Source organism: Vicugna pacos, chromosome X (genome assembly GCF_048564905.1).
Source record: "Vicugna pacos chromosome X, VicPac4, whole genome shotgun sequence".
Lineage (NCBI taxonomy): Eukaryota > Metazoa > Chordata > Mammalia > Artiodactyla > Camelidae > Vicugna > Vicugna pacos.
The window spans coordinates 16,013,587-16,039,961 of record NC_133023.1 but is presented as its reverse complement, the minus strand read 5'-3'; the positions used below and the strand labels follow the sequence as shown (position 1 = coordinate 16,039,961).

Sequence of the window (26,375 nt, the reverse complement as noted above, 5' to 3'; positions counted from 1 at the left end):
TTCAGATTTATGGGCATGCCTGGCTTTGCAGATTGCATTTCAAGGCCAGACTATGTAGCATACCTTTATAGAAAAGATAAATCACTAAAATGTCTTTCATTCAACAGACAGGTATAGTCCATAGGAAAGATGAAAAGAGTTTTCCTGAGATAACAGTGAAAGTAAAAGGACAAATGCATGTAGTTCAGTCATTCCATTCAGAATGTTCCTGATATCATACTCACAATTTTGTTCAAAGACTGACCAGTTAATGATGTTGTAAACCTGACTGAAATGAGTTGAGATTTATTTAGAAGGGATGTAAGCAAGTTAAAACATCTTCAATTTTCACTTCCTTATAATTCAAGTTATGTTCATTGAATATATTTCACTAAACAAATGAAATATGTAATAATAATGTTAATATAAATGGTATTTATTTCCCATATCAAAGAGTGTTTCCCTTTTGCCATCAGACAGCTTACTTTATACACTAATGTGGCAAAGTGTTCCAAAATTTTTTTTTCTTCAAGGTTTAAACAAAAGAGGGATATTAAAGAATTATTTTGAAATAAGTGCCCTCTGTGTTGGATTCTTGCTGTCAAACCAAAAAACACCACATATTTTAGCTTGTCATCATGGTGAACTATGTCACTTCTGACATATTACAGCTCTTCCTGATAACAGCTTGCTCTCCTGTCTCTCCCACTAATCTAATCTTTGATCTAATTAAGAACACAGCTCCTCCTGAATTCACTTCCTTATCCAACCTGGACTGTCCTTACCAGACCCCTCAATTCCCACACCCTCTTGGACATGTACTACTCATAAACTTTCCAATATTCTACTCCTGCTTGCCTGCTTTCCTACCTGGCCACTGAGCATTGCTAGAGAAAATTGTATATCCATGCTGACTGGCACCATTCTAAATGTGTTTTCTGCCTTTTAGTAATTCAGGACTACTTGGCAGATCTCTTAATAGTGCTTACTTAGATCTATTTACAATTCCCAACTGGGGAATGTTCAAGTGTTCCAAGCTTCCATTCCATTAGATTCTTCAAACCTATTCTCTACCTGTGGATCTTCCTCTGAGCAGAAAACTATTTGCCTCCACACTTGTAGAGGGATATAATAGCTCTCATCTGGACTCTTGAAGTAGTTTTTCTACCTGGTCTCCCTATCACGTGCATTCTCTTACACCAGTACATCTTCTATACTGCTATGAGAGTGACCTTTCTGAAACTTATATTTGATTACATCACCTTCCTACGGAGATCTCCAAAGACTCTCCACCATGCCTTTTGGGATACAATCCAAATTTCTGGGCATGGAATACCAGGACCGTTATAATTTAGTTCTTGCATAATTTTTGTCTCATCTCTACTCATCTATACTATATGCCATATTTCTCTAAATCATTCTTTGTTTTTCTTCATTTCTGTCTTTGCTGATGCTATCAAGACATCGTAAGTGCTGCTGTGGAAGTTAACATGTGCCATCTTTTAAAAAGTTCAATATACTGTATTGTTACATGTGGATGTCCTTCTCTCCTATTAGATGGCAAACTTACTAATTCTTTGATTTAAAATTTTTTTCTCTTGCACTTAGCAGAGTAGGTACTCAGGAAATTGTGGTTGTTTCATAAATATTCTTACATTGAATTAAATCACTAAAATAATTTTAATTTAATGTATAAGTATATGACATGCAAGCTGAATATTGAATAAAGTGTTCTATTAAACAACCAGGTAAAATGATTTAGCTCACTAGAGCTTCCATTTTTGTAAGATCTATCTCAAGCCTTTGATGTGAACTATGTGGAAGAGGGGGAAACCTTAGGAAAATAGGCCACTGAGGACAAAGAATGCTATTTATGGCATTGCTATGTCAGAGAAGAATGATCTAGACCTTATATGAAGTGATAGCCTAACCACTGCTAAAGGGTGTTTTCTTTGAATGACCTAGATTGTCAAGTTATTCACATGTCATTCATATTCAGAGTAGATGAGGTGAGTTAAAATCTTACTAAGACTTAGGATGAGCTTTCAATTATAAATATAGCTTATAATTACATTCTCAAAAGGTCCTCTGTTGATAGAGGCTGATTAGTAGGAACTACTGCATAAAAATCTCATCACCTTGCTACCTTCAAGAGATGTTGGAAGGGGCTGCAACCAAATTATCAAAATATCAATTTACTGCTTTGTTCAAAACTTAGTCCTTTAAGAAGATTTTGTATCGCTAGGTTTCAATACCACATGGATCAGGCAAAATAGATGCCATTATAACATAACTACTCATTACTATTTTAACACTTAAAAATGCCATGCTATCTATTCATCTCTATATTTCTGGTGAAACATTGAAAAATAAACAGATAAATAGCCAAAATTTACCCAAATATTTCAGTGACTCACTCATTTGTTCATTTTTTTTAACTTTTAGAATATATCATGCTTTTATTTTAATAATCTTTTTAGAAAACCTAGTTGAGATTGTTTAAATTCATTTAGAATTAAGTGAATTCTAAATGAATAAAAAGCATTCTCCAACCCTTAAAAAGATCTGATTTCTTATAGTATCACTGGATCAATTAAATGGCTTTTCTAAAGATTCAGTCATCTCATTAGAAACAATGATAACATAGGAATCAGTATTCTACCTTTCTCAAATCTAATGGCTTATATCACTCATATTTTCATTTTATTGGGCAATAACCACTTCAGTTATGATCTATTGGAGGTAATATACAAGCATGTCAGATATCTGAAATCTAAGACAAGTTCTGGTTTTAGTAATTGATCAATGAATAGAATAAAAGTTTGGTTGGGGAGATAAATTAATACATCATAATTCTACTTAACTTGGAAATGAATGGAATAAGCCATGATGGAAAACTTAAGGGCAGTCTATTCCTTTTCACATCAGAAAAGGATTCTAGATTGCTCCTATTCTTTAACCATAAGAATTATAACTTCATAGGCACAATTCTCATCACTTTAATGCCACTAAACTCAAATTCAAATACAATAAAATGTTCTTGAGTGTTTAGTCATTAGTCAGATATATGACCTGTTAAAAACACCCAGTTTATGACTGCTTTTATAATTCACCTTTGGGATGATAACCAAGCTCTGCTTAGCAGGCTTTTGATTGTCAAGTAAAACAACTGCATTATGTCTTTTCCCCTTCTTTTTCTTTTTTTAAAAACTTAAGACACAGTGTGAAACAGAATAGCTCTGCATTCTGTAAAAATAGTTTAACTGGCTTAAAGCCCCTCGTTTGATGTCAATCATCTATCTCAATATACTAAAAAGATAGTTCTGAATATCAGTAATGCATAGGACTTCCTTATATATTTCAGAAACTGAAGACTGATTTGAAGTTGCCAGCAGAAATATTACTGATGCTTGAACAGTGAGTCACTCATTAATTTGACTGTCTCATTATAGTTGTTGGGTATACATATTAAACTCTAAAAGCCCAAAAGTCATTTATCAACTCACTGCTCAAAGTAATACATGGAATTGCTAAATTTTAGCTGTAATTATAGAATAATTATTCCACTCTCTTTTTTATTCTCCATATTGTAATTGACCAGAAACCAATTTTTGGACACCTGTGTCCTTCTTCTTCCAACAGTATACAGTATTTTGCAAGCTATAAATCCCCCAAATAGTTTCATTTAGCATCTATTTAATCTTGGCTCCATGACAATGAAGTATATACTATAAACCTTGTTTAATACACATGTGCTTAGTAATTACTTAGCAAAGTAATTTTCAAAGGGCTAAATCTGGTTCGTTTGTTTTTTAATTTTTACCATCAGCTATGTTAATTATTCAGATGAGAGAGGTATATCACTGGCTACGTGTGACAAATCTCAAGGAACATGGACAAGGTAGCTCAATACCATTTTTCATTAAACCACATATTATGAAATCTTACCATGTATTCTCTAAAAATCATAATAAAAGAGATCACCTTCAAGAAATATCTTTGTCTGTTATACATATGCAGCACATGTCTAGCCCTGGATACGTTATAACAACATAATTTAATAAAAGAAGAACGAAAAGGTCACCCCATAAATTGTTTAGAGTAGAAACTGGTAGTACAGTTTTTTAACTACCAAGACATTACTATTTTATATAAATAGGCTTAACATGAAGCGGTCTTAATGCAACTTGTTTCTATAATTTGAAGCTACAATTGATAGGGGATGTGAGCTGAGTTACAGTATAGAAATACTAGTTCTTAGGAACCACTGAATGCAACTGACCAAGGAATGTGGCTGATCAGGTATAGGACTCCAGTCCAAAAAAAGAAGTTATTAGAAATCTTTGGTATTCTTATTTCCTTACTCTTACTAGATTCTACAAGCAGCCAATGTCTGTATGGTTTTAATACTCTATCCTGGCACATTCTGGTATTGACTGAGAGATACAAGAACAAAGGGTTAAAAATCTTGCAAACTGTCCTAATGAAGTAACCTAATTTTTATAGCTCCAGTTTTCCAATTATTTCAAGAATTAAAAAAAAAAACCTGATGGATCAGTTTCTATGAAATCTTCTGAAAATAAAAAAATATAAAACCATATAACCTGAGCTCCAATATTTTTTGCTTGTCACCAATATACTAACTATAGGATTTAACTCATTAAAAATGAGATTAATACTTGTAAGTAATCGTTGAGTACATTAAAAACCTGATAATTCCATGTCTCAAAAATATAAAGAAATGAGTAAAATCTATTTGGACTCTTAACACTGAACAACAGGGAAGTGGCATCTAGACCTGAAGGGGACTAGAAGAAGTTTTTGTTTTTGTTTTTTTCTAGTGGTGAGGAGAGAAAACAGACAGTTGGATATGGTCCTTACATGGTAAGAAATATGGTTTTGAAACTTTAGACAGACAAATATAAATTTGGACTCATCAGTAGTTTTAGAAAATGAAATTCTAGTCATACAAACACAAACTATTCCAATGAAAGAGGGTAAGGAAATGCAGCTGAAGTGAAGATAGTTACAGGGAGATTCCTTAGAAAAAGCTTTAGTTTAAGGAGGATTTCTATGAAAGATGGAAGAAGAGGCTACTAGAAATGAACAAGTGGAAAATAGTATCAATTGCTTGTAAGAAGAGTGCCAGGAAACCAAGTGTTAAGCTGAGGCTTGTAAAAATGCTGAAGAAAGAGCTTTAAAAATTTTTTTTAAAGGAAAAATAATGACAAAAGGTAGAAGCATATGGCTTCAATGATATTTCTCCTGCAAGAAGTCTTCACACTAGGAAATTAAAAGACATGCTTCTTGAGATAAGGGACTAATAAGATCTACTTTGTGGTCTCTTTGAACTAGCAGAATAATTTTAGGACTGAATGAACTTTTTGGAAATTATCTTAGGGCCACTATCAGAATGCCCTGAGACTTCCGTTTAAGGAGAGAGTTCTCTTATCCAAACAAAAGCCAGCATGGGTTCTACGGAGAACACAATGATAAATCTGATATAGATACACAGTAAAGTGTTAGAACAGACTGTTATTGGGAGGAGTTTCATTTTTTAATTTTAATCAAAGGACCAATATGTATTCAATAAAAATGAAGCATTTTAAACTGTTTTTTCCCCCCATGGACAGTATCTCTAGGTTGGGAGACAAGAGGAAAGCCAAGGGCACTGTGCCATACATATGATGAAATTGTGCATGCTGTCCTTATGAATAAAATGCTATAATATGGACTGCATAAAGATTATGAATGACTGAATGAGTTTAATGTATGAAATTTCAGATTAAATGCTTCGCAGCTCTGTCCCTGCTCCTTTCTTCTTTAAAATGTTTTCTTTAAAAATGTCTTCAATGAAGCAGTTAAAAACATAGAAAGCATGCTTAGAACCTTGGTGAGTTATTCAACAATAGGAGGGAATATTAATATCACAGATTCACAGAGGTGGCAGCTTCTGCTCTGAGTTCAAACTTTCTTAATAGGACTGAACACTGCTGGATAAAAAGCTGAGAACTTAAAACTTAAACAGAAATAAATATAAATAGTTGCACTTAGGTTAAGAAATAAATAAGTGCGAGATATTTGATAACATAAAAGCATCATATGAGTCAACAGTGAGTAGGTTAAAACTAATGTAATCATGTCCACAAAAATATGGTATCCAATCACTGTAACAGTTCCAGTTCACTTGGCATGGGGACATGAAAAAGAAACAAAGCGTACAGATGTGGGTAACCAGGATAGTAAGTTGTCTGTTAGTCATGTCATAGGCTACAAAGTTAAGCTGATTATATGCATTCAGCTCAGAGATGAGAACGTAAACTATGTTTGATAACACAATTCCACTGTATAGCTTTGAACGTGTACATTGTGCAGAGCACATAACAGAACAAAGGTGAGGCCCTTATGCTGAAGAGAAACATAAAACCTTAGAGTGAGAAGAAGCCATCAGGTTCAACAGTCCTGCTAGCTCAGGGAGCCCTGTCTGGTAGCTGGTTTTCAGTTCCTTCTTAAACACTGAGTAATGGGAAGCCCTCTAAACTGACAAAGAACAGTTATTTCACTCACGGGTAAATGCAATCACTGGAATGCTTCCCCCGAATCAATCTAAAAATCAGCCTTCCTGTACCTATTATGTCCTCTGGAATTTCAACGACTATCTCATACCTCTTCTGCATGTCAGTCTCTCAAATCTACTTGCTCTGTATTTTTCTAATTTGCAATGTCAAGATCCATAATGAGTAGGAAATTTATAAGAAATCAGCTTTTGTATCAATATAAGGAAGAACTTTTAAACTAGAGCTGTCCAACATGGAATGCCCTGTCTTTGGGGGCAGTAAGCTATAAGTTTCTAAAATATTCAAGCAGAGTCTCAACAAAAATTCTTCAAGTGAATAAAAGGACAAATACTTAAAACTCTTAAGTTCTGTGGTGAGATGGCTAATTATTATGCATATTTACATACAGCATGGCACATGTTATATTCCTCCTCCAATAAAAAACAATTTCTCTATTATTAAATGAATTCTTTACCTTAATGTATATCATTTAAAATGGGTTTTATAGTATTTACCAGAAAGATATCACTCAGTTACACAAACAAAAAAAAAAGGTGTTATACATTTAAAGAAGATTTCAAAATTAAGTTCACTTAATTTTTCAGCAAAGATGTTCAACATTGGTACAGAATTATTTTTGGAATGGTAAACATCTTTCTTACCTCCAGTGTTGAGGCACAATTCTTCTAATTAGGTTAATAAAAGATCATCATGAGCCTTAGAACCAGAAGGCTAAATCAAGAGATGGCTGCCCAGCAACTACATAGGGTATAAGAAGACAATAGAGTGCAAAGTGAGGGGCGGGGCTTGCTGCCAGGGTTGGCAGTGTGTGGTATTGAAGCCCAGATTCCAAGTTGTCCTTCCTCCCTGTTCTTTTTAGAAAAAGCAAGAAAACCCCCGTGTGTTGGCATTGTTAAAGAACAAGGAGAAAACAGCAGAGATGCTAGGGGAAAAAAGGTAAAGTTTAAGTTCAGTGATATTGAAGTTATGGGCTATTTTTCTCTCACTAAGAATCCTAAAGTGAATGACTGCTTTAAAATATCTATTTCACAAGGTTACAGAATAGACTCTCAGTTAGGTCTACAACAATATTTAAGGAAAAAATTAAGCTAAAGGAACCAATAAAGTCATGGATAAGAAAATTTCAAGGTCTTAAATGAATGGATCTTAAGTATTAAGTCAATAAATTCTATAGATGATTTACTGAGAGAAATAGCACAATAAATATATCAGATTCACAATCATGGAAGATATGGTATTACACATGTGGAAGGAAGTAAAAAACTGTTTAAAATGTTAAAGTTCAAATTTCCCTGAAGTAGACATTAAAAACAGCATAATTTTCCATATTTGGTACTCTGCTAACATTAATAGTTTTTCTGACAATCAAATACTGTATTAGTTGTACTATAAAATTAGGAAGCATCTTCTCAGTCACCAAAGAAATATTTATTTGTGGTCAGCATAGTATTATTTCAGTGTGATACTATATGTCAGTATAATATTATGGCCTATATATTATATTGACCATAGATTAATACTTCTTTGATGAATGAGAAAATACTTCCTAATTTCAGAGAAATCAATGGAGATTTTTATTTATTATTTATTTACTTACTTACTTATCTATTTATTTTTACTTATTTTTCACTCACTAGATTATCAATTTATATAAAAAGATATTAAAGGATATGAACCAATTGCCAGATACATAGGGTGAGGTCCCAAACAAAGGAGGTTTTGTCCTCGTGGAGCTTAAAGCCCAGCAGAGTGGCCACGGAACCAATGTGGAAACTCCAAAAAAGGGTCCAACGGAGAGTTTAGACATCTGATTTGAGTTAATCAGTATACCCGAGTAACCAGAACATATTTTCCCCAACTATATTGTTTAAGGAATGAGTGAAATCAGAAATAGCTCTAAAAGTAATCTCACCTGATTTTAACCAGTTTTATAAATTTTGCACAAGTGATAAACACCTTAAAATGAACACAGAGTATCTTGTGCTACCTCTCAAAGAATCATTTTAATATTATCAATTGGTTACTAGGGGAAATTATTGGTATAAGCAAAGAGGGTGCATGTTTTGAATTATTTGTTCTGTATCATGTTATCAGAAAGACCTTTCTTATTTTTCAAAGATAATTTACAAATTCTTGTTGTAATGTAGATTTATGGAAGAGCCAGATATACTCTTAACATATTACCTGGCATGTAGTAAACAAACAATAAGTGTCTGTTGAATGAATGAATACATGCTTAGAACTAATTAGACTATATACTGATATAGCAAATTAAAAGTACAATATGGAGGCTCAGTTTACATCTTAGTAGGCTAAATAAATCTAGAAATTGAAATATTAGGGAATGACTAAGAATGCTAAAGAATTTATAAGTGTGAAAATGAATCTACAATTTCTGTGAAATAACCTAGAAAGTTGATTTTATTGACATACTCCATGTTCGTAATAGAAACAAACATATATGAAATTTTCTTATTACATACCTGAGACAAGAACCTTTTAGAAGTTTTCAAGGATGAGGTTTAAATATTAAAATAATTTTAATGACCAACTCTCACTTATATATTTAAAATATATAGTAATAGGTACTTTTTTCTTATTGGATGACATATTAATGTATTTTTGCATTAAAGGAAAAATTTCAGAGTGTAATAGATTGAGCTATTAAGACCAAATATTAGGGCTCAGGTGCCTATGGCTAAACATAAGAAAGTCTAGGAGACCAGAAGAATGGAACTAGTGAGAACAATGGAAAAAGGAAGTAATGGAGATGGTTTAGTAGACAGTTTAAAGCCAAAGCCACAGGTAAAAAACTCTGAGCACCAGACACCCATCTCTGAGTTCTACATCCTGGCTTCTGAAGGCTAGACTTGCTATGTTTTTTAGCCAGTTGGCTCTGGCTTAGCTGTTTTCATCACAGAGCTTTGGGATAAGTTGACATTATTGGAAGATTCCCATAAAGAAGGGTGGGCAAAAGTGATCCAGAACTAAAGACATTAGGCAGGTAGGCAAGGAGCTTCTGACACATGAGTATGAGTGTGTGTGTGGGGAGTGTAGGCGTTCATTTTTAGCCGTTGTCATTTCTTTCCTCTCACATTTCTCCTTCTACCATTTTTGAAATGGTCAACAGGTAACTGCTGCTGTTTTCTAGGGTGATATATGCTGGGACTGGGGCTGGGTTCTGAGGTTAGTGATCTCACGAGACTGCTGCTTATACTATAAACTAAGGTTACAATATGAAAATTTCTGAGGCAATTCTCTTACTGAAAGCCAACTAAATCATACTTTACCTCTCTACTTGCATTGAGTATCAGGAAAAAGATACATGAAAAAAACTAATTAATACAAGAATTTTTAAAGCCTTAACTTTTAACAAAAGTTACCTCTGAAGAGTAAGAAGGAGAGAAGGTTGCTTTTTACTTTCATCATCATTTTATATATGTATGTTTGTATGTATGTATGTATGTATGTATGTATGTATGTATTTGGCAAGTTTGTCAATAAGCAAGTTACCACTTTTCAGTTAAGTAATAAAAACATGTATGGAAATTTAAAAACTTCCAAAGTGTATTTTATGGTGCAATGCTATTACGTCTTAATCTACTATCTTCCAGTAGTTGGTAACCATAGGAGGAAGATTTCATATGTAGAGGGAGAAAAAGGAGACTCCCTTATGACAGGGTCTCATAAAATAAGCTAGAAGTAACTCCACTGAGAAACTGGCCACCACTGATCTGAAGAAATTGTTCTGCTTTTTTGATGTGTGAAAATAGTAACAAGTAGCAGTGTGGTTGAAACTACTTATCTTTCTTGGTAAAACAAATTGTAAATCATATCTTACCTATACTGGTGAGGGGCTGTCATCCTTCTATGTGAGCTTTAATTCTTATCTGTCCACATCTTCTGCTGGTATGACGCTGCAACATCTAGAATTCATTCTTCCACCATTTGAATCTGGCTTTATTACTTACTATAACACATCTGAGACTATTTTCCTGGCTGATGCAGGCTATTGGTTATTCACTAAACTACAAGTTGCAATTTCAACACGTTTTACAAATGAATCAGGATGAAGCTAGGTGGTGGGTGACTTCTGAGGGGGCTGATCTTCCTTCTATAGGCAGCAGATTTTGGTAGGAAAATCATCTGTCTAGGGGTGCTGGAAGAACTGCTTATCTCACATGTCATATTCTTGTGGCCTTCATCTTTGAAATGGGAGTAAAATAGGAAGAGAATGGATTCAGCATAGAGAAAGTGACTATAAATCAGTCATAAAATAAACAGCAGTAAATCTAGGTATTAGTATCCTAGCTTTGTGGTGCCCAGCATGAAGAAGGTATGCTGAACAAATGCAGTCCTGTCCTTCCCTTTATAAAATACCCAAAATGAAGAAAATTGCAATGTTTTGATTCCTGTCTCATGTCACATAATAAATAAAACAATAACCTTAGTTTTAACTACTATATAATAAAATGGAAAAGAATTGGTGATAAAAGGGTTTAGATTATTCATTCATTCACTCATTCATTCATCCAATAGTGCCTGGCCCATTATGGGCCATATACTCTTTTAGGCACTGGGTGTACAAGACAGGAATAAAATCCCTGCTCTTAAGAAACTTATACTCTGGTGGGTAGAGATGGAAAATAAATCAGTGAACAATATTTGATATTGTACTCATAGTGATAAAGCTGTGAAGAATATAAAACAGAGTAACATACCCAAGGATGAGTGGTGATGGTATGCTGGGGAAGGGCATCAGATTGGGTTTTCAGGGTAGGACTCTTTGAGGGGAAAATATGTGAACCCAAATGGAAAGACCTATAAACACATATTTCAGTAAACATATATAAGGTTATTGCTATTTGGAATACAAAGTTTCTTTTGAGTTCCCAAATATCCAAAGTCAAAAAGGAAAGGAATAGTGAGTGATAAGAATGTGAAATGAGGGACATTTCTATTTTAGCTCCCAGAGTACAGCTAATATATTGTGTTGAGATATACAAAATTGCTGATATTTCATCATTTTGACCTACAAAAACAGCAATTCATATGGTTCAACTCAATAGCTGGAACTGTACAAAGTTAGGTCATGTAGTCAGATAAATGTTATTTAGTTAGGTTTGCCAAGACTAATTCACTATTTAAGTATTGTAATTGCCCTCTTTGCCTAAATCCAAATCTGCAATGAAATCTACATAAATTATATACTTATAAAACTTTTATTGGATAACCTTACAGTGTGTCACAAATGGAAACTAAGTACTTTCTGGCATTACCTCATTTGATCCTCATACAACCTCCAAAGGTAGGTACTGTTACCACATCAGTTAACAATGGAGACACTGAGGTCTAGAGGTGATAAATAACTTGATCAGTCACACCGCTTGGAAAGCAGTAGTCTGACAAAGCAAGGATGTGAATCGAGGAATGTCTCCGGAGACTGTATTCTAATCTCTGACCACTTAGTGCTTATAGGAAAACATGATTATTCATTTCAAAAATCAATAATTACACCTAATTTGCTATATTTTCAGGGCTATATAGTATTTATTCCCTTTCTGATATCTAACATTTCATTAGGGCCAAGATTTTTAATGATGTGATGTGATCTGGGGTACGTGTTTGCATATATACATTGAAAGAGTGAAACACTGATTGAACAAATATATTGAGGATATACACAATAGTAGAGAGGCTCACGTAGATAGTAATGTTAAGCAGTTTGGCACATTTCTTTTCTTTATGATCTTACAAACAAATCAAGGTTAGTCTAAACTACTCATAGTCATTCCATTTGCCCTGCCATTTAGGCATGGCCTGTGATGCAACATTGGCCAGTGAAATCTGGGGCTAAGTCTACTGGAACAATCCAGGGAGTTTTCTTTGATTTTACAAAAAGGACTAAGAATAGGACCTAGTCTTCGGCTCTTTGGATACTATCTTATAAGAAGTGATGCTTGGAGCTGCTGGCATTATAGAAAAACTAACTAAATCCTGATACTGCAGAGCCATGAAATTTATACCAGAACAACTCAACCTCTGAAGTTCCTGTAAGTTAAGATAATTAACTTTTCCTCATTATTTAGGCCAAAAACCGAGGGAGGTGTGATTAAAAATCCAAACTATAACCAGTATCAGAATTATAGCTACATTCCACTTTCTATCCAATCTTTAGTGTTTTATGTCTCCCTAATAGTCTTTCTTCAAAATCAGACAATAAGGCAGTAAGAGAATATTTGTTTACTACTTTCCAGATATACTTGTTACATAACCAGCCAAGAATGTTGTCCTTAAACTTCACAAAAGTGACATATTTAAGGTTCTCTGCTATTCCTTCTCTGACTTCAGTGCATGTCTTTTTATTCACATTGCGTATATATCTTTTCCATCTATTCTCCTTAGACCTGAACTATAATTTGATATTATTGATGATTATGCTCTTCTAAATTATTTGTGTTTGAGCATAAGTTATCTTGACAATAAATAAAACAGTACAAAGTGCTGCCACATTTTTCTTTGTTTTCAACTTGCTCCTTTTTTTCCTTTAACACATTTAGTATTCTGCGAATATCTTCCCCTTGCCCACACACTTCCTACCTGAATGTTCTTAAAAATAAAATTCATGGCTTTTAGAAACTCTTCAGGAAATTACTCTAGGACCCTTAAAATGATTGAAGAGGATTAATCTATCTCCTGCACGATATTGGTAGTCATTATCTTGCCTCTCTGCCTAGATAATTTAAGATACTAGGCCACTGAGCTGCATATTTTGTGCAGCTCTTAAGTTACCAACGGTGTGCAAAAGATGGTAGATTTTAAAAAATAACTTCAAAACACATTTCTTGGCAGATCGCATTTTGAAATTATCAATAAGTATCTTGGCCAGATAACCTGATGCATATTGTAGCTACTAGGTGACATTTTAGCCACCCCATCTGCAGCCTCCTAAAAAAACCCCTAAGTTTTGCTTTAGATTTGTAAGACCAAGCAAATAAAGGTGTAAATTAAGTAAGAATACTGACAGGCTATCTCTAAGACAATGAAAAAGAGCACATTGTAACTTCATTGAGTACCTGGAGGCACCAAGAATGTCTGCCAAAAGGGAAATCAGCAGGATTAAGGGATAAAGCTTTCAAAAACCTCATCTACATTGCCTAGCATGGCAAAGGAAAGAGCTATTAGAAGCAGAACTTCAAGCTGCATTAACCAAAACCATATTTTAGTCTTACGGCTGATGATTTCTGAATAAAGAATAAATACAGTATCTTTATATTTTGTCCCACACTTTTCATGATCTACACTCCTTGAAAGTTGCATAGGCTGACATAATTTATAATTTAATTTCACTGAGGTATTATTATAAGGCTCACACCTCAGTAAGCTTCGAAACTGCTAATTGGGATAATAGGAAATTACTTGTCTTCTCCCAAATGCCAGTGAAGTAGGTCAGGATAATTAACATGCAAGCTGACTTTTCAGTCAAAGGAAAACAAGACAGGTCTCATCTGTGTACTTTCAGTATCATCCATTTTAGACCCAAATGAGTTCAGCCTGAGAAAAATCACAGTATGACTCAGTTAAATAACAGAAATTTCAAAATAAGACAAAAGGTAGTTCAGCCATGAGAACATAGATTGAAGTATGCTCAAAAGAAGACCAAATTTACACCTCATATGCAGGGCCAAATTGCACATGTACAAAGAAAGTGAAAAAACATCTATGTCACAGATTTAGGTACATCTTGCTCCCTAGAGTGCTCTGTAAACTCATAAGCACTATATACAATATAGATATCATGAAAGGGGTTTGGTTGATGATGACATAATTCTTCACCCTTAAAGCAGGAGATAGGCTATATTTTCATATTTTCTCCCACTGTTCCATCTGTTCACATGCCTGATACTTCCTATTTTTAATTTCTTGGCAAACTGAGAAAAATGTTTGAAGCTACAGACGTGAAACTTATTTCCTCTACAGGTCTGTACCTGATTGGCAAAAATTCATTTTAGTAGGTCACACTGCATGCTGGCCTTGAGCAGGACACACAGTAACACACTGCTGCCAGACTTTGATTCTAACAAATACGGCAGCCTGCTGACCCGAGCAGCAGCATGGGGAGCGCTCCGTGTCGAGGGCACTCTGTAAGTCTGGGGCTGATGGGATAGCCACAGCTTCCTACTCGTGTGTAACTTTTGCTCTGTTGACATAACACCAAGAAGCTTGATTTGAATAAGCAGCCTGGAATACTTATCCCTAATGGCCAACAGGGCAGTCATGAACAAGACACGCCTTCATTAGACCTTGAAGATTCTTTTGAAAACACTGATTTTAGAGCTGATGTTTCCAAAATGAAGTGTTCATCAAATTGCACATTCCTAAATATTAGAAACAGTAATGCAGAAAACCCATCATTAGGAAGGCAAACATACATTCCATTAAGTCAGAAGCATCTTCTAGGCAAGCATGAAACGCACTGCTCTGTTGAGAATGGTTTAAAGGACACTAATACATCAAGTGGCAAGATTAATGGAAAAATACCCAGAAAGAAATGGGGTCCTGAAAGATAGTGCATGGCCACCGTTAGTGAAACAGATCCGACTGAAACAGTGTGAACTGCCCCACAATATTGAACCATAAAGACAAAATGTGCAATACCAAGTTCACCGACACACTTCCTAGGGCTGTTCTGCCTTATCGCAATTATTCCACAAAGAGTCTGCTGAACAAGATGGAAAGTACTAAATAACTGTCCACTTGTCTCACTTGGGAACCTGAAGGAAAAAGCCACCGATTTAGGAGTGTACCTGTATGGCTAAAAATACATCCAATCAACAAAACAGAAAAAACAGACACTCAAGGAAACAATAATCGAAAGCCATCTAACTAGAGATGCTCTGTGGGTTACTGGAGCCTGAAGGAAGGGTGAGTCCAGGTCCGAGGACACATGTTCTTCTTTCTAGTCCTCCCTACACAACGACCAGGAGGAACTGCTAAGTATCCAGCTTAAGTGAAAAAGACAACTTCAATGACTTCTGCCCATGGCAATGACGGAATGTGTTCTGAACAGGATTCTCTATTTCAGAGGGTTGTGCCTAATTTCAACACAATTTATTTTAAAATGGCAGAGATGTTTGTAGAATACAGAATAAACCTCACAAACTTAGAGCAGCTGTGCAGCACTTGAATGACAATCAAAATGAGGTTTCTTTAGGGTTAGTTAGGTTTTAGAAAATAATTTATTAATCATCTTAAGATTAAAAATGTATTATTGTGCTTTCCAGAACTCCTACAGAGGCCTAACACAGCTCCTAGATCTTTCCTCCACAAGACACTTCAATAATCTCTAATAAATACGAATGTTGCAAGGGCTTGGCAGGTAATCACCTTTCCTGAACCAACAGTATACCTTTTATAATGTCGCTCATGGAGATCATGGCTAAAATATACTTTACATGGAAACTGCTTTAATATATGAATTTTATTATAAGCAACTCATATTTTGATAGTAGAAGAGGCTCACTGTATTTTCTTGTTAATAATCTCTGAAGTAACCTACATTTTAAATCAGCCAAGCTAGACATTGCTATGAGGTCCCTGATCTGCTGGTAACCTATAAGCTTTGAGTTGTTTTTTCAGTTGTGAAGAAGAACTTACACTAATATATCCTTTAATCAAAGTCTCATATACTCCGTGAAATGGGCTGAAGGATACAGTCTGTATTCTTTAAAAAGAGAAGTCTAATGCCCTAGTGGGACCAAACAGTAACTGTGGTTTCATCAGCACTGGCTTGGGTCACCTGCACTAACTGACCCACACTTCATTTTGAATAAAGAGATGCAAATGATTTTATATGATTTCTTCTATATGATTTTTTGGGTATTTCAAGTCTTTTGGCCAGAGCTAGATTTTTTCTGAGTAAAATAACTGAGTTATAACCTTTCCCTTAAATGAGCCTGGGTTTCTGGACTGGTGTATCACATTAGTTATAAACAGAAGTTTGATATGGCACACTGGATAAATAACTTGATAACTAGTAAGCATATTCTTAATGCCAACAAGACAGAGGGTTACTTAATTGACTTGTTTCTCTCAAGAGCAGATTCACATAAACTGACTTTTGCAATCAACATACATAGCAAGAAAGTAAACGGACGCTTTTGGCAAACTGGTTTCTAGAAACAGATTCTGCTATTTGGAGTTGATAGAAACGCTGTGTAAAATTTTTTTTGGGAAAAATTCTTCGGGATTTTTCCTTTCAATCTTCTAATAGGGAAAAGGGAATTGTATGTGTGTGTGTATGTGTATTCACCTACTTATTCAATTAAGGTTCTGCTTACACCTTGCTTAAAGCATTTATAGTTTCTTAACCCAAACTCAGGGGGCAACAACTGTGGACGAAAGGGATGATGCATGCACTTGAGAAGAAAGTGGATTAAGAGGAGGAAAAAACCAAATGAATACCATTAACTTTGCAAGGCAAATGGGTAATTAAAGAAAAAAACTATCTGCTCTAGTTGTGGGTGTCCTGGGATAAAGGCTTCATTATTCATCTTTCTTTCTCCCCAAGTTACTCAAGTTCTGAAAGTAGGACACCAAGGGATACCTAACTTCCTATGTAACAAGACCATTATTTTAAGAAAAAGGGGAAACAAAATTCTACTCTGTTAAAATAAGAAGTTTGAAAAGGTTAGGACTCCGTGTATACAGGCTAAGAATCTCCATCAACATACTTACTTTTGTCTCCTATGTTTTCCCCTGCTGCCTCCCCTTCCTCCTCCTCCTCCTCCTCCTCTTCCTCCACCTCTGTGGGCTGCACGTCATCCTGCGGGTCACAGGCACTAACCGGCGCATTCAGACAGCAATGGTTGAACCCGCTATCTCGAGGCAGAGTAAAACTTCGAGGCTTGCCCCCGTTTCCATTTAACACTTGCATCCTCTCGCTCTCGGCTAATGGGTACGGCCCATAGTGATCCTGTAGGTGGCACTTCTGAGTTGGAAGGGTGGACTGCCGCCTGTGCTCTGGGGAGATGGCCGCGGAGTCAGAGAAGACAGAATCCTCCAGGGGCAGAGTCTGAAGATAGTGTAATCCTGAGCTTGTCAGGGGCGTCTCGATTAAATCCTGCCAGGAGCGGCGCTGACTGGCCGTCTTGCGAATGGGGGACACCACACTGCTCCCAGTCACTTCCTGGCGAAACTCCTCATGGGAGGATTGCGACTGAGATGTCTCTGTCGAGGAGAGCCGGCTGTGTTTTGCTTCCACATAAGGACTGGCACAACTCATCTGTGAAAAGGAGCCTCTGATCAGTCTCCACAGAAATAACAGACCACTCTTATCACCAAGGAATGTACTCAATTTTCACCAGGTAACATTTACTACTTGAGTTAATGACTAGTCAAGTTTTCAGACATACCAAAGTTAGGCCCCAGCTGACATTTTAAAAGACTCAGACGTGGATGACTGAAATGCTATACTGGGTTCTCATGAAAAATCTGACATACTAATGCTAACTTTTACAACAATCAAAGTATAAGAAAATGCGAATGTCTATGTAAGAAATATTCAGCAACTAGAAAAAAACCCCAAAGTTTTAAAATCTCTATGCATTTGAAATTCTGAAGAATTGTTGCCAAACACATATTTCCAGATTTTATGGACTTTGGGGATGAGAGCAAGGCTTTTGGATGTGAAAACAAGGTGCCTATAATGGGACAGAAAGCTTCCTCTTCTTCACAGGTGAATGATTGCTCTTATGGTGTCAAGGAAAAGCTTTCTTATAGTCTTGTCAATTCTGTGGCACTTTCTAGAGAGTTAAAAATGTAGGATATGATTACACCCTGATGAGGATTAGCATTTGCCTTGGGCACAGGCACTTCACGTCACATAAACACAAAAGGAAAATGGAATATTTTTATCCTTGGAATTTATAGTTTGGGAATGAATATATGTTACAGCACAGAGCACAACCAAGGAAAAGGACTGGTATCAAGTGGATGCTGTAAAAGACTTGCAGGCACCCCTACCGGGACAAGCCTTACTCGAGCTCTGTAGGCTCACAGACCAGCCCAAGCCTCCTCTTGGCAGGAGCCAGATTTGTTAAATGTGATCATTGCAAATTGGGCTGAGGCTGTGGCCAGGAACAAACAGCCTGACTAAGGTGAAAGTGCATTTGCCCCTATGGGTAAAGGAAAATTTAAGTGGCATGTTCTGTGGGCAGTTTTTCTTCCCATATGCTAATAAAAATGCAAAGAGTTTCCTTCTTGAAATTTGCAAGTTGCTATGATTAAAGAGCAGTTCAGTCAAGCTGCAGTTTCTCTTCCTTCTACTTTTATAAATATTTTGAAAGAATTATTCGGACTCTGATGTTTTAGGGAAAGCGGGAAAATATGACATAAACTATATCTTGTTACTGACTTCATTATTTCATTTCTATAGTTCATCCTTGCATTCTGCTTTACTTGGTACACTGTAGCATTTATTAAGTAAATGTACATATAAGTAGGAACAATTCTGTATTTTTTTCTACTTCTCTCCCGTTTTCCTTAGGTAAGAGATATATCATCAAACATTTTAATTAAAAATGTGACTTCCCTTTTAGTCATTAGCCAAAAGTATTCATTCACTTACTTCACTTATTAATTTCAGAAATACTTACTGAGCACTTAATAAATGAGTGCCAGTGCTGTGCTAGGCCATGGGGATGTGCAGATGAACAGAACAGGGTCCCTGTTCTCAAAAAGTTCACAGGACAGTCCAATGAGCTGTTCACAGTCTCAAATATTGTGATTTAATATGCCTGAGCATCTGCATTTCTAAAACACTCCAGAGGTGATTCTCATGCACAGCCAAGGTTAAGAAGTGGCCTAGAATTGTATCGACATCTTGCAGAGCACTTTTCTTGTTAAAAATCCCCTGGAGTAATATGGAGGTAGAATTAGGTTGGCTGTTACTGTCACCTAAATCCAGCTTCCATTTCTTATGTGGAAGACTCAGTCCCAAGATAGGCCGAATTGACTCTTAAGGTACTGCGACCATGCAATGGATTGCTTAAACTGGGACAGTATTGAGACACTTTTGGTAATTCTCATGGGAAATAGGCATAAAGTGGGATAGTACCAAGCAAACCAGGACAGTTGTTTACTCTATTAAGAGATCAAAGTACAGTCTATACACAGAATAATTTATGTAGGTTTAAGAAGTCTTAAGAGCACCACATAAACACATACACATTAAACCAGACCTCGTGACTGTCTAAAAAGCTACATGCCAAAACATGTTCAATACAGATTTAACATTAATTTTTATGAGTTGCTACTAGAAGACGTAGGAGTGAAGTTTATTAGTGTAGAATAGATAAGGTCAATTTATACATCTTTTCCTAAGAAAAAATTTTTTGTTGTTGATATTTCCATGAAGGCTACTCTGACACAAATGGTATGTTTTCTTATTAAAACTGGTAAGATATTTATTATGTGTAGAATCTGTGGTGACTGTTTCTCCTGATTAAATATTCTTTGTATACTTAAAATTTTCCCTCTTATTGCTTTTAGACTCCCTATTTTCTTTCCCTCTGAAAAACCCAAAGTCTGCCATGCAATTCACTACATATTTTTTTTTTAACATACAAAGGGATGGTTCAGATCAAAGAATCTGATGCTATACTGAGTACATTCCTGTTGGCAACTTACGGAGGGAGGCCGTGGGTATGTATCGTAGGGGGGTGGAGGGCTGTCCTGTTTGGGTGTTGATGGAGTATCTGCTTCTTCCTTGTCACTCTCACTCCAGTAATCTGAAAATTCACACACATGGATACATCAACATTCTATTAAAAGTTTCTAGCCATTTTTTTCAGGAACACACACTATCAGCTAACAAAAGGAAGTTTAAATTCCATGCATATGCCCTGCTCCCCAGCACTCCCTACCCTAGGCCCACCAACTTTTATTTTCAGCTGGGTTTTGAGGAGGAAGGAGGAGTACAATCACCTAACTCCAACCTCCTTTTAAAGCAAGCAATTACACATAGCCGCAGTTTTTTAAAGAGTTAAGACACTGCATAAGTCAAATCAGGTTTAGGGTAATCTTAGATTCCAGATCAAACTACTTGAAGCTTCAATTAATGAATGATGTCACATGATATCTCTTAAAGGTATATCATTTTATCCTAAAGATGAACATTCAAAGAAGAACTATATACATTGCTGTGGATCTCTACAGATACAAACAGCTCCAAAAATAATGTTCTCAGTTCTCTTCTCTGGCTTCAGTTCACTGGTTACCTAACAATCACTGTTTCCAGAGTCATGCTGACATGATTCTCTATAACACCATACTCCCACCTCTACTTCGAAACACATGGCAAACCCTGATTCTTGCCAAATGCAAAAGGGCAAATCTGCTGATGTGGGCTGTAAGTTCCAAACTTCTAGAACTACTTAAAAGGGTAGAAAATGTAAGCCGCTAGACAAAGTGACTTGGCAGACCTCAGGCAAGAGGGAAGGGGAAAAACTCTGAGAGATATATTAGTTGAGTAAGTAAAATACAGCACAAAGGTCAATAATCAGAATCTGTTCTACTAATATCTCAACTGCCCTGTAACTGCTGGGTTAATTCTTTATGTGATTTACAGGGAAAAACCAAGAAGCGATACCCATCTGAATTTCAGATGATAAAAGAAGAGAAAAGGTATCAAAACAGAAGGTTCCTTACTCTTATGAAAATCTAAATCATCAAAGAACCATCAGAAGGCTTAACTGATACTCAGATTTAGGTAAAAAATTATGGCACATATTTTTATAGGAACCCCTCTCCTCCCAGGAATTCCCATATTGTAATATTTTTATATATTTTCCTTGTAGTGCTGATTAATATTACTAAGTACAGCTAACATTTATTGAGTATTTACCATGTGTCAAAGAGAGAGCAGAAGAGCTGGGATTTGAACTAAGAAATTGCCTTGCTCTAAAACTCGAAGGGTTAAGTCACTGGGACTCTTTTGTATGACTTGGTGGGAGAGTTTAATGTGACATATATTCACGATCCTTCGAGCACCCCCTCCTCCTGCTGCCCTATAACTCTGGCTACTGTGAACAGAAATTTTTTAGTAATGGAGATTATTATATTTGGGCCTCAAAATACAAGGTCTCTGAAAATTCTACTCTTTAATTATTCCCCTTGACTAAAAGATAAGCAAAGACTAGTTAACTTAAATTTGATATGTGGTTTTCACATTGGGTCACACCGGTGACGGGCAGTATACTAAATCTCCCCTCAAATATGAATTGACACAGTTGCCCAGAAATAGATCCAGTAAACACTGGTGGGAAGAACATGAGCTATATACTCCGGCAAATGTAGGTTCAATGCTCAGCTGTACCAATTACCATTTCTGTGCTCTTGCGATGGTTACTTAAGCTCTCTGAGTCTGTTTTGTCATCTGTAAGTAAGAGGGGGCTAATAATAACTGCCTTTCAGAGTGTGTGAGGGGTACTAAATAAGGTAATATATTCTCAAGCAGCTTGCACCTTGAAAGCACTCAATAAATATTAGGATCCCTGATATTCTTGGGTGGATTTGTAGGTAGCATGCCAGGACAGTCTGACCCAGATCATAGGAGATAAATGCCTGGTGTTCATCTTCTTGGACATTAGCTTTTCCTTACAGCAAGTTCCAGCGACAAACAGTACATTCTGGAGCTCTGGGGCCTGGGTTGGGTAGTTTCGTGGGAGCATGAAATACTACTGGGAAATTATTTCTGGAGGTGAAGGGACTAAGCCCCCCTCAACCTGCTCCCGAGCAGTGGGCTTATCAATATCACTCTGTTCTTACCCTTCTCACTATTTCCAGAAACTATGGCACCTGTGCTGAATTTCTTCTTCACCTTTGCACTGAGACCTTGGGTTTCAAGGAGTCAGCACCTCAGGTGGTCCTGTTTGGACACTGAGAAGGAGATGATACACACTTTATCAAGATGTCTTTACAGCTATCACTACAAGTGACAGATTTGGGAGATTCTCTCTCTACTTTTTCTATCTCCCTCCTATCCCTGGCTAAATTAGGAAGAATTCTAGCCCACTATTTGATATAATTCTTCGTTTATTAAAAAGCACCAACAAACTAAAGCTTTCCTGGGTTGCCTAAGAAAAGGCTGAAATACCACTCTGCAAATTAACTTCATTTCTCACACTAAGCTGTGTGTCTCTGAGAAAGCAAGGCCAGAGAAGAGGCTATACAGAAAATTTGGTCAGGCCTTTATGGATTTTTGTGGAAAATTACAGGCAAACTGCTTCCCAGAGGCTGAAACCAGTGTGATTTTCATTCTAAGAGCAAATTAACTTATTTTTCTTAGCTCTTTATTTAGCACAAAATAAATGGATACTTTTCACATCTCTCCCAGTGATACTCAATTTTACAAGTAACTAATCATGAATAAACAGTGCCATCAATAGAAGAAGAAAATTTCCACTTTACTTCTCATGTTGATAGAAAAGGATAATTTGAAAAAAATTGACTTTCATCTAGAACTATCAAAGAAATACAATGCATTTCATTCATTTTTATGTAATTAAAGTTTTAAAAGACCTTATGTATGACTGAAAATAATGTGTCATGAGTGTCTGATTTGAAGCTAGAAAAATATAGAAAATTGATTAGTAGACAATTAGCCAAATTATGTTCTTGGCAGAATTTAGTGTAACCTTGTTTTCTCTAAGTAAAACAATGCATAATGAAAAAGAACCCCACATCCTTTATACTTTTGTAGTTAAAGACAGCAATTCACTAAACTTTTATTTAAGTCAATGAAAGAGTCACTTCCAAGCTGCACTGGGTATTCTATTTAAATAGAAACAGTGGTTAGCAGTTATTCATTTGCATCTTTGTGAAATATTCTCAACCCTCAAAGAGCTATATTTTGTATCAAGTTTAACTTCAGTATTAAGAATGGTACTCAGATGTCAAACAATTCTATAGAAGGGTGTTGTGGACACGTGCACCCAGTAGTTTGCTACATAGAACACCCTGAGATCTAGTCCTGCAGAAGGTAGGAAGTCTAATATGTTTCTGACCTGTGTTCCAGTGCCTGGTGAATGTATACTCCATGTGGAAATCCAAATTATTTCAGAGATTTCAGTTGCACTGTATTAGCAAGAGAGACTTGAAATGTAACTATTAACTTCTGCTTATGATTGTCTACCATGCTCCAGTAGCCACTAAAATATATACTCACATGACAGACCATGAATCCATGGAATGCACACTTTTTGGAACTTGCACGTATAATGTAACTTACCAGTTCTTTCACCCATCATGAAATTTGTTTATATAATACCAAGTACAAAGGAAAGGAAATCAACTAAAATCAAGGCCAAGCTCAACTTCAAAGCAACGCCGAGTGATAAAATACAGAAGTTAAGCCTGAAAATCCAAGGTTTCTTATTCATGCAAATTGACCTTTTTAAAGATTCATTTGCCTATCAGTACATTGCCCACACATCTAATTCCTGTATCTTAAAAGAGGAGAAAGAAATCTATATGCACCTTTAAAGAACAGTTTTTATGCATTTTAAAGAAATTTGAAAAGGCAGGCTGGTGTGTGTATGTGCACGTGTGTGTGTATTCAGCTCTTACTACAATTTTAGGCCTACAATTTAAGCTCAAGTATGAAAGTGGGGAGTATAATTTTAACAATGAAGAAATGTGACTTAACAACTGGCCTGACACTTCATTGTCCTGGCTAGCATTTGCTGTGCACAGTGATTTGATGGAGATGGTTTCCACGTTATTTGTGGAAGTATTCATGCTGCTTCTACTCCCAGTAATGTTTTATCATCTCCTTGACTCCACATCCTTCTCATCCTGTGAGAACCAGTTTAGATAAAAGAGTCAACATTATGTCTTTCCCCATTTTCCTCCTGGAAGGAATCTCTCCAGCCTCATTCCCATGGACCCTGGTTTCTACTTTCCCATGTTTTACTTTCTGGATTGTACTAAGAGTGTCTTTTCTACTAGAATTCAATGTAATTTCAGGCAGGATGGGTGCCTATTTCACCTTAATACAATGAGAGTGCTAACAGAAGGCCTTACACAGAAATACTTTAGTATTTAATAAAATTTCTTCTCTCCCTCTTCACTGCTAAATCTACATCAAGCTCACCGATTCTCCAGCAAGTGTTTCCTCATTAATTCTGCCTCCTTCTCAGGTTTTTAAAAAAAATTTTGCATCCACTTGACAAATTTTTTAATCAGTTGCATGTTGTGCAAAAATTAGTACTCATTTACTTTATGTGGCTCTTTAATTTTTCCTAAGTAATTTCAAGTGTGTATTTTTGAGATCCTCAACAAGATGGTAAATTCCCATTGGCAGTAACCATGTTTTGCTATTTCTTGGAAATCTTTCTGCTCTATTTCCTCACCTTTCAGTGCTCCACCCACCCCCATTCTCTCACCCCAGGGCTCTAAACCAGGGGTTGGTAAACTATAGCCTGCAGGACAAAGGAGGCTCTTTGCCTGTTTTCATAAAGCTTGTGGGTCAAGAATGGTTTTTACCTTTTTAAATGGATTAAAAAATAAAGTCAGAAGAAATATGTGAAAAATGTCATGAAATTCAATCTCAGTGTCCATAAATAAATCTTTATTGAAGTACAGAATCTCCACCCCCCTCATGTGTCTACAGCTGCTTTTGTACTGGAACAGCAAAGTTGAATAGTTTAAACAGAACTCTTAAGGCCTGCAAAGCCTAAAACATTTACTATTTGGCTCTTTACAGAGTTTGCTGACCCCTGACCTAAACATTTGCTGACAGATTGGTTTTGGGATCTGGTTATCTCCTTTAGATCTCTCTAATCTTTAGTTTTTAGATGTTTTAAAAAGTTTTGCTCTGAGGTTTTACTCTGAGAGGAAACAGAAGGTTTTCAGAATTTTCACATCAACAAACAGGCTATGCCCACTGGAGACAGAACTAGAAATATGTTTGTATGTGTATCAACCTGTGGAATTCTTTTAACTTTAGGATGTCTCAAAATTTTCAATAAACTATTTATGCTTCCAAGGGATGTACAACAAACATTCTTTGGGAAATGTGAAGCCATTTTATAAAGGTGATCACAACTTTTGTCAAGATTTCAATTCTGCATGAGGATATTTTGTTTCATAATTGTGAGGTTAATACCAAGGCAAGTTCCATAAGACCACAGAGTTAACACAGTAACAGAACTGAATAACATAACCAAATGAGATAATTTATGGAAGAAGGGATCATTTATCTGAGCTCTTCACATTTAAAAGACTACTTAAATGTCTGTGAAAATGCAAAGTAGAAAAAGTAACTCACCACCAAGGACCTGGACTTGGGTCAATATATAGGACCAATTTTAGGCTTTTTAATTTTTAAGATTTTTTTTTCCTCCATAGGAAACAGGCTGAGGGAGATGGCAACAAACAGGAGAGAACTCCACATTAGCTGCTCCAAAATTTGACAGTTTATTCCCTGTTTAACTTATTAAACTCTACCCATAAGATGCTATGGTTTGGATTCAAAGTACACAGAAGAGAAATAACCACAGTCTGACATATACATTTTCTCTCAAGTGATAGCAGTGAATCACTGTATAGGATAACAGCAAGAAACAAAGGTATAACACGATAGTGAAAAAAGTATTCCTTTACCTTGTTCTTGCTTAATCCTCTCTCTTTCTGCATATCCTGCAGTCAGCATATTAATTCTGTTAAGCCACCTGAAAAAACAAATATTAGATTCAGTAACAGTGTAACTGTATTTCTTATACTTTACTTCTTGGAAATACTTATTTTAAAATGTGT

The 26,375-nt window shown here is 36.0% G+C and overlaps 1 protein-coding gene across 1 annotated transcript in view; it reads right to left on the bottom strand.

Annotated features, from left to right (window-relative positions):
• Positions 1–26,375, bottom strand: part of CNKSR2 (connector enhancer of kinase suppressor of Ras 2) — a 239,101-nt gene that overhangs the window by 21,436 nt on the left and 191,290 nt on the right. The window contains exons 18-20 of the mRNA XM_006212994.4: positions 26,223–26,290; positions 20,247–20,347; positions 17,295–17,841 (exon numbers count right to left, since the gene is read on the bottom strand). Of these exons, the coding sequence (XP_006213056.1) occupies positions 17,295–17,841; positions 20,247–20,347; positions 26,223–26,290 (716 nt within the window). The remainder of the gene's footprint in view (positions 1–17,294; positions 17,842–20,246; positions 20,348–26,222; positions 26,291–26,375) is intronic.